The sequence below is a fragment of the Chlorocebus sabaeus genome, chromosome 13, assembly GCF_047675955.1.
Source record: "Chlorocebus sabaeus isolate Y175 chromosome 13, mChlSab1.0.hap1, whole genome shotgun sequence".
NCBI classification, from domain to species: Eukaryota; Metazoa; Chordata; class Mammalia; order Primates; family Cercopithecidae; genus Chlorocebus; species Chlorocebus sabaeus.
In genome coordinates this window covers 15,272,074-15,281,789 of record NC_132916.1, presented here as the reverse complement: position 1 = coordinate 15,281,789, position 9,716 = coordinate 15,272,074, and the positions used below count along the sequence as shown (strand labels likewise).

The window sequence follows — 9,716 nt, the reverse complement described above, 5'->3', positions numbered from 1 at the left end:
AGGAGTAACACTTCTGTCGTATTTCAGGTTAGCACAGGGCAGATATGGTTGATTAATAGAGTTTCTTTTTTTGGTAAAAGTTTCAAATATTTTGTTAGAATTATTTATTGGTACCTTATATTGTTTGATGCTGTTCTTATACTTCCAAACATTTTTAAAAAGTAAATTTGACTTTTGAGGTAATTTAATTGGAGATTTGAAGAGTATGGCACAAGATTATGATATAAATATGTCATAGTGTTGTTCCTTTCCTTAGGGGATTACTTAATTGAATCACTAAATGGAAATTTGATCATGATTGAGCTGTTGTCTTTAAGACCAATCAGGAATTTTTATTTTTAAATTTTTATTTATTTATATTTTTAAGGAATTTTTACAATAATTTGAAGGTGTTTGGAATTGATAAAGGATTCTTAAAACAGTTTTTCTTCTGTTCAGCTTCTGTGAGGAGCCTGGGAGAAAGTAACTTAGAGGGCTGCAGATATTCCTATAAAAATTAATAAGAAAAACAATTTAAAAATTGAAGATAAAAAGAGAAGAGAAAAAATCCCAATGTGACAATAGCTAGTAGATATATAAGAAGACACTTTAAATTATTTGATAATGAGGTTCACCTATGTTGGTAGAAACATGTTCCACTTCATTTACCAACCAGGGAATGACTGGTTAATGAAGCATGGTGAGCAGAGCTTTATTCTTGACAGTAGCATGCAGGAACTTTGCCTGTAAGTTTGTATAGTTTGCCTAAAGTGGGATTAGACTTAAGCAATAGTATTAACTTGGAAATTTGCATTGTACATATTGGAGGCCACAAAAGTACAATTTATACTTTTCTGAAAGGGTTATAGGAAAAGATGAAGCAAGTAAGATTATAAAACAGTGGTTTGGGATAGGGTTTGGAGTGAGTGATGAAGGAAAGAGGAACCAAATATGACTCAGAGGTTTTTAGTGATTTTAGTTTAGGCATTTTGGTAGATGATGGTGCCATTCACTAAAATAAGAAAAGCTGGAGGAAGAACGGGATTATGAAGAGAAAAAAATAAAGAATTTGGCTTTGGATATGTTACATTTGAGATGCTTATTATACTTCCAATGATGAAGTAGGCAGTTGGATATATCAGACTGGAATCCAGGGGAGAAGTCTACCCTAGAGTTTAAATTTTGGGCCTCATCAGCAAACAGATGGTGTTTGAAGCCACAGGATTGTATAATATTATTCAAAGGAGGAGAATAGACAGAAAAAGAGAAGAGGGACTATGACCAATTCAAAGACATGCCAACATTGTGAAACTGGATAGAGGAGTCTGAGACAAAAACAAAGAGATTGTTTTGACAGAAGTCAAAAGAAGGAAGTGTTTCAAGACGGAAGCATTGGTCATCCATTTCAATTGCTGCTAAAAATAAAACGAAGTTGAATTTCACACCATGGAGGTTATGGTGAGCCTTGAAAATAGTTATAGTTGTAGAGGTAATCCAGTTTAGTGTAGTAAGAGAGAATGTTGTGGACATTCAACTCTGGACAGTTATTGCTCTACACATGTGCATGCACGCACACACACACATTCACCAACAGACAAGATAAAGGAAAAGTGTAATCTAATACATTGAAAAACTTGTGCTGAAGAGAAGGAACACGGGATTCTGGAGGATAATGGAGAGCAGCTACATGATTTGGCTTCTACCTCATTTACTCCTCTGAAGCCCCACTGGTGGTCAAAAAGTCCCAAGACATTTCATTAAAACTCTTGCTTGTGGAATGTAAAGAGAAGATATGATGTTGGGAAAGCATGAATTAAATGAATGAATAAAGAAAATAAATCAAGAGAGCCAACTTTCTCTGTTGAAAGAGAAGAATCCAAAATTCACACTCAACTGGGGAAAGGGTTCGAAGCCTGGGAATATCTCATTGTGGAAATACATTATATCCTCTCTCTTCTACTCCATTAGTTGGAATGAACTCAGATACAGGACAGTCCATGTCATCTCAGAAGACAGAAAGGAACCGAAAAATCGAACGTAGTGTCCACACCACTCAGGCTGAGCTTCCGTGCTCTTCTGCACAGCTCTCCATGCCAGCTGCTGTTCTCTCAGACTACAAAAAAGTGGATAAGGAACGAAATTCCTGGCTCTAGAAGAGAAAACATGGTTCACGAAAACCTGTACATAAGTGTTTATAAAAGCATTATTCTAATGGCCCCAAAGTGGAAACAACTCAATGTTCATCAATTGATGAATGAGTGAATACAGTGTGGCATAACCATACAATGAAATATATTAGTTTGGCAAAAATAATGAAGTACTAATACTTGCTACAACATGGATGAATATTGAAAACATTATGCTAGGTGAAAGAAGCCAAACACAAAAGACCACTTATTGTATGTTTTCATTTACATAAAATGTCCAGAATAGTAAAATCCATAGAGACAGAAAGAAGGTTAGTGGTTGCCTAGGGCAGGCGGCAGTTGAGGAGAAATGGAGACTAATGGATATGGGCTTTCTTTATGGAATAATAAAAATGTTCTTTATGGCTCACACCTGTAATCCCAGCACTTTGGGAGGCTGAGGCAGGTGGATTGCCTGAGCTCAAGAGTTTGAGACCAGCTTGGGCAACACGGGGAAACCCCGTCTCCACTAAAATACAAAATATTAGCCAGGCGTGGTGGCATGTGCCTATAATCCCAGCTACTTGGGTGGCTGAGGCAGAAGAATCGCTTGAACCTGGGAGGAAGAGGTTGCAGTGAACCGAGATCGCGCCACTGCACGCCAGCCTGGGCGACAGAGACTCCATCTCAAAAAAAAAAAAAAAAAAAAAGTTCTTCAAAACAGTGAAAATATGAAATCAACCCAGGTGTTCATCAACAGATGATTGGATAAAGAAAATGTGGTACATATACACAATGGAATCTTACTCACCATAAAAATGAATGAGATCCTGTCATTTGCAGCAACATCAACGGAATTGGAGGTCATTACGGTAAGTGAAATAAGCCACATGTTCTCACTCATATGGGGGAGATAAAAAAAAGTGGGTCTAATGAAAGTAAAGAGTAGATTGGTGGTAACCAGAGGCTGGGGAAGGGTATTGGGGAGGGGGAATGAAGAGAAGTTGATTAATGGGTACAAATATATGGTTTAATACACTAAATAAGAGCTAGTGTTAGATCAGTAAGGTAACTATAGTTTACAATAATGTATTGTACACTTTGAAATAGAGTAGAAGAATTCGAATGGTTCTATCAAAAGAAAAAGACAAGTACTTAAGATGATGGATATCCCAAACACACTTATTTAATCTTTGCAAATTATATGTATGTATTAAATTACCACATGTACCCTGGTACTATGTACATCTATTATGCATAAATACAAATGTTCTAAAATGTACTGTGGGAATGGTTACACAACTCTATAAATATACTAAAAATGATGAAATGATGCATTTGAAATGGGTTAATTTTATGGTATGTGTATTATATCTCAATAAAGCTATGGGGCAGGGGAGAAAAATGGTCTTGGAGATGGTGGGGTGGAGGGAAACAACCAAAACTTTATCACAATATAGAAGAAACAATAACATCTAGGCAGAGTCAACTAACATGAGAAGGTGAAAAAAATACAGGATGTATGCAGCAAGTGTGGAGATACTACAGGCAAAAAGGGAAAATACCATGTAGTAGAAGAAAAAACAACTCAATCTGGTAGAAATCATAACTCAGGTAATTCTTCACTATCTGTTTATGTATGGAGAACTTAATGAGAATATTAATTTAATAAGAGAGATAAAAGACAAAATTATAAAAAAGAATGAGATCACAAGGGATATTGCAAGTCTAAGGTAACAAATCAAGGCTCAAAGCAACATCTTTATGGAACTAATTAAATATTTTTTAAAGTTAAGGAACAGAATAAATATCATTGAAAGCTGAATTTCAAGACTATAATCTCTCCCTAATCTGAAATTCAAAAAAATACAAAAAATTATGAAAAGTGAGAGTATTTTTTTTGTAACCCCACTTGGCAGCATAATTTCATAATGTGTCCTGAACAGATGTGAGGCTATTTATAATCTTCCTTTATACAAGTTGAGTATCTATATTTATAGTTTTATTTGAAAAAATAAAACATTAATGCTTTTGAATACTGGGTGCTTCCCAGACCCTACTGCTAGTATCATACACTATATGGGATATGCATTTGTTATTTTCTAAAATATGAAATCATTTCAAATTCCAAAACATATCTGGCTTCAAAGGTTTCAGAAAGAGATGGTAAACCAGTAATGAAATAGGGGAAATGATTTGTAAATAAAAGAAACAAAGAGATTAAATTAATTAGAAACTCTAAAAGAATGGAAAAAAGAAAAAAACGATCTAATATGAGGAAAATTGATGCTTTTGAAATGAGACAAACAAAAACAATAGAAGTATATTTAAAGACCTAATTAAAAATAATTTGAGAAGTGAAGAAAAAAGTGTTCAAAAAACACACTGGGCTGGGCACGTAATCCCAGCACTTTGTGAGGCTGAGGTAGGTGAGGCTCACAAGGTCAGGAGATTGAGACCATCCTGGCTAACATGGTGAAACCCCGTCTCTAATAAAAATACAAAAAATTAGCCAGACATGGTGGTGCGCACCTGTAGTCCCAGCTACTGGGGAGGCTGAGGCAGGAGAATCGCTTGAACCTGGGAGGCAGAGGTTGCAGTGGGGGGAGATTGCGCCACTGCACTCCAGCCTGAGTGAGAGAGCGTCACAAGAAAACAAAAACAAAAACAAAAACACCACTGCAATACAGGAAAAATTCATGTGAAATATCAATACCAAATTGTTATGAACTTGAAAGATAAAATTATTTAGGCATCCACGCAAAAAAAGTAACTTACTTACAAAGGGGAGAGGATGAAGTTGGCCTCTTACTTCACCACAGCAATATTCAGTGACAGAAAATGCTAGAGTTCTATCTTCAAACTTCTAAAGGGAAGAAAATATGGTCTAAGAACACTAAATTTAGTCAAATATCAGTATGAATTAAATCAGGAAATATAACAGTTGTTAGTCCTTCTTAAAACATATTGCTTGACAGTCAAACAAACTAGTAGCTTAGACTCAATACAAACTCAAGAATAGAGAAATTATGTTAAAAGGAATAGTGGTGGGCATTTAATCCATGTGAGGTTACCCCTCCTAGTTTACTTATAAAGCTTAACAAAGGCTACATTTAATCAACATTGCTTTCACCCTCCTGAACAATCCATGGATCTTGGAATGACTTAATTACAGTGTAATCTCCCCATCTTTCATATTGTTGTTGTCCGTATCCTTAGTTTTGTTTTTAAAAGAACATTCCCTCTGAAATACTCATTAATTTTCTTTTACAGTCGGTGTTTAGAGATTTTGCCAAAACGTTTTTCAATTTCTTTGCTCATCATTGCATATTGCATTCCATTAATTGTCTTTCCTCCTTCCTTAAATATATCCTTTTGTCATTATTTTGGTGAGGTAGTTACATTTCAGTTTTCTTTTGTTTGGAGATATCTGTATTTTGCCTTCACCTTTGAATAATAATTTCACTAAGGACAAAATTCTCAATGGATAGTTATGGTCCCCCAGCACTTTGAAGATACTATTTCATTATCATCTGTTTTCCGTGGATACTTTTGAGAAGGCAGCTGCCAGATGTACTTCTGTTTATTTGCAGGTAATTGACCTTTTCCTCTCTGGTTGCTTTAAGGTCTTTTATTTAACAATGATGCTTCTGGATTTGAAATTTTCCTTCCTCACCCTCCCCACCCCTAACCCGCCTTGTTTCCTTTCTTTTCCTTTCTGTTCTTTTTGTTTTCTCTTCTTTCTCTCCTCTCTTTTCTTCTTCTTTTTTTTTTCCACATTTTTTTGGCACCTCTCTTTCTCATATATTCTTCTAGATAAACTTTAGGATATTTACCCTTCCAAAAAATCTAAAGAGAATTTAAAATTTGACAGGCATTTCACTTGACCATTAATTAATTTGGGACAAGTTTGTAACTTTAGTATGTTTAATATTCCTATTTAGAAACGTGCTATTTCTATCCACTTAAAAATGTCTGCCTATGAATTGCATGTTTATTTATCAAATCGTGTTGTCTAATTCTTGTTAAACGAACTTACAGGTTTGCCAGATTTTTGTTTCTGTTTTGAAGAGACGATTTCAATTTTAAATTCCACATTTTCTATTTGGTCATTGCTTCATTAAAGAAACCTATTGACTTTTGTATTTTCTTGTGTCTGGATAGGTTTGATTCTACATAGTTTGCAGGGAAGTAGCATAAAGGTCAAAACACAAAAGGGGGTGCAAACAGCATCCCCAGAAATTAAAAAAAGTGGCAAAATCTGTGTTTAAGGGCAGGTATGTTCTAATTTACTAGACAAAATTAGATGACCAAAAAAGTACTTTTATTTTCAAGTAGACAGAGAAAGAAAAGTAATAATTAAACATGACTAAGGTAAAGATTAGATTTGACTATAGAAATTTCTGGTTGCAAAGGCTGAACTAAACTCAAATGGGGAAATAATTACACAGAAAGACTGGTTCTATTCAAATTAGGAGAGTTTGAATTATATGCATCGAGCAATACCTCAAGCTACTGAGAAATTCCAATGCAGAGATAGTAGAAATAATTTTTTTAGGCATGAATGGAATATTCCTAACTTACAAAATCAATATTAATATCATAGAAAGCATCAGGTCAACATAAAAATCTGAGGATAAAGTAAAAGAAGTGATCAATTTATAATTTAGAAATACTTAGAAGAGCTTAAGAGGCTGCCTTTGTCAAAACACATCATGCCAGATCAATTTAATTCTCTTTTATGGCAGAATGACAGTCCACAAAGATAAGAAGCCTTTGAGAAACATAATATATTTTAATTTCAGTAAAAGTTTTTGTGCTGTTGTATATAACATGTTATTTATAAGCTAACGAAGTATGGTATGGTGTACTGTTTGCAGTAGTTAATTATTGTTCACAAGTTCCCAACTGGGAGCTCATATCAACAGGCCGTCACAGGAATTCCTGGTGGAGTTCTTTGGAGTCAATAACTTGATTGAAAACCTAAACAAAAGATTTGAGATATTATCAGTGAAATATGTAGATATTACAAGCTACCTACCAGTATTAGTGTCTGGGGCTAAACTTCAAAACAATCTTGAAATATTAGAAAAATTCTAAAAAATTAATCAATATTAGTAGCAAGAATTATAAGATGTGAGGAATACTTTGTGAACATCTTGGGAGTAAGATAGCTGCATAGTATAGAAAGACTGGCACAATGGGAATTAAATAAATAATTTCAGTTATTTTGTGGGGCAGAAGTTGAGTAGGAATGTGTTAAGAAGACCACAGACCAAAACGTGGTAGAATAAAAAGTATTTCTTAAAAGAGATTGAGAAAGAAATATGAAAGGAAGAAGGAAAGGAAGGAAGGCAGAAAGAAGGAAGAAAAGAAAACATAGAATTTGTTTGTAAATATATGGCATATAAGCTCTAAGAAAGTCCCTCTTCTGCTCAATACTAGTCACGCTTCTCAATGCATTTTAAAAGGATATGAAGAAATGGAAGCGAATTTGAATAAGAGCAACAAGGTGATGGAAGGGCTTGATATATATCCTAGGCCAAAAGGTTAAGAATTTAGTATTGTTTGGACCAGAAAAGTGATAGGAAAGGGATGATTTGATTATCATTTTCAAATATCTAAAGGACTTTTATGAAAGATAACCTCCGTTGGTGATTTCTGTGGTCTACAGAGGATGAACAAAAGCACAAAAGGAGCATAAGTTTAAAGCAGAAAAGATCAGGTTTGGATATAAGTTGTGTGTCTCTGCCATCAGGGAAATGAAAATTTGAAATGATTTCTAAAGGAAACTTCAAGCCAAGCAGCAGCATAAGTCTCCATGTTGGATGTAATGTTGGGCATGGAAACAAGTTTGGGAAAGACAGCCTATGCCAGGGGTCAGCAAGCTCTGGCCCACAGGCCAAATCCAGCCCTCTCCCTGACTATGTGGATGGTCGATGTGCAAAAAGTGACTTTTACAATTTGTAAAAATTTCATGATACAAGGAAATTATATGAAATGTGACTTCAGTGTCCATCGGTAAAATACTATTGGAACACAACTATACCTATTCATTGACATTATTGTTTGTGGCAATGTTGGCACTTTACAATGGCAGAGTTCAGGAGTTGAGAGTGGGACCATACAGTCCACAGAGCCTCAAATGATTACTATTTGGCATCTTGTAGGAAGAGTTTCCCAATCCCTGACCTATATGATTACAGCCACTTACACAATGCCTGGTCTTGACCTCCAAAGTCTAGAAGCTCTCCTTGTTGTAGTAGAAATGAACACCTCTGGGGTCAGCTGATGAATACAAGCGGCACATCTTTTGAAGGGTCCTTGAGAGAGCTTTAGGTCCACAGAAGAACACGCCAATGCTGCTGCTGCAGTAGGGGTAAGAAAAGGAAAGAAAATGTCACCTGGAGGCAAGGCCAGCCAGAAGCCAAGACAATGATAAGATTAGTGAAGTGGTTGTGACTGTGAGGTTACTTATTTATTTTTCTCCCTCCATGTCCTTTTTTCTTAGATTCTTTTTTTCTACCTACTTTCAGCACCGTGCTCTCTCCCAGGTTCTCAGTATCCTCCCCTGAACTAATCAGGGATGTGGAGCCAAGAAGACTGAGGCATGAAAGCGGCCATGAGACTGTTGAGGGGTTTTGGTACAGAGGGATTTTGATACACCAGGCTTTTTGGCCAGGTGACCTTGATTCATGTCTTCTTGGATACGTGACCAGATGTAAACTTTCTGAGAACATAAACCTGATCTGTTTTATTCCAGCACCTGGAACAGTGCATACAGTGGACAATCAACACACATTTGCTGAATGAGTGGCTAAATGGCTTTGCTGAGTAGTATCTGCGTGGTCTTGGGCAAGTCACTATACCTCAGTTTCTGCATCTGTAAAAGATGATAAGGACTACTTTGTATGTTTTATCAAAAGCAAGATGAGATAATACATTCAAAAGGGTTTTAAAAAGATTAGTTATTACTAATATCCTGTTCAGCCCTGCCTTTTTATAGATAAAATTTATGCTACAGTAATAGCAATTTAATTAATTTCTCCTGTTGGAATTATTTTAATTTTCAAAGAAGGCCAGAAGGGAGAGCTGGAAAAGAAAAAGACATTGCTGATAACACAGTCACCCAAACATTGTCATCTCTAATCCTGACATTGCTGAGAATACAGTCACCCAAACACTTTCATCTCTAATCTTGACATTGCTGATAATACAGTCACCCAAACACTGTCATCTCTAATCTTGACATTGCTGATAAGACAGTCACCCAAACATTGTTGTCTCTAATCTTGACATTGCTGGTAACAGTCACCCAAATATTGTTGTCTCTAATCTTGACATTGCTGATAAGACAGTCACCCAAATATTGTCATCTCTAATCTTGACATTGCTGATAAGACAGTCACCCAAACACTGTCATCTCTAATCTTGATGTTGCTGATAAGACAGTCACCCAAACACTGTCATCTCTAATCTTGACATTGCTGATAATACAGTCACCCAAACACTGTCATCTCTAATCTTGACATTGCTGATAATACAGTCACCCAAACATTGTCATCTCTAATCTTGACGTTGCTGATAAGACAGTCACCCAAACACTGTCAT

The 9,716-nt window shown here is 35.7% G+C and overlaps 1 protein-coding gene across 1 annotated transcript in view; it reads right to left on the bottom strand.

Moving 5' to 3' along the window:
• Positions 1–397: 397 nt before the first annotated feature.
• The window catches only part of NOX3 (NADPH oxidase 3), a 66,961-nt gene continuing 57,642 nt past the window's right edge, over positions 398–9,716 (bottom strand). Inside the window, exons 13-14 of the mRNA XM_073022314.1 lie at positions 8,320–8,473; positions 398–7,088 (exon numbers count right to left, since the gene is read on the bottom strand). Coding sequence (XP_072878415.1) covers positions 8,347–8,473 — 127 coding nt within the window. The 3' untranslated portion in view covers positions 398–7,088; positions 8,320–8,346. The remainder of the gene's footprint in view (positions 7,089–8,319; positions 8,474–9,716) is intronic.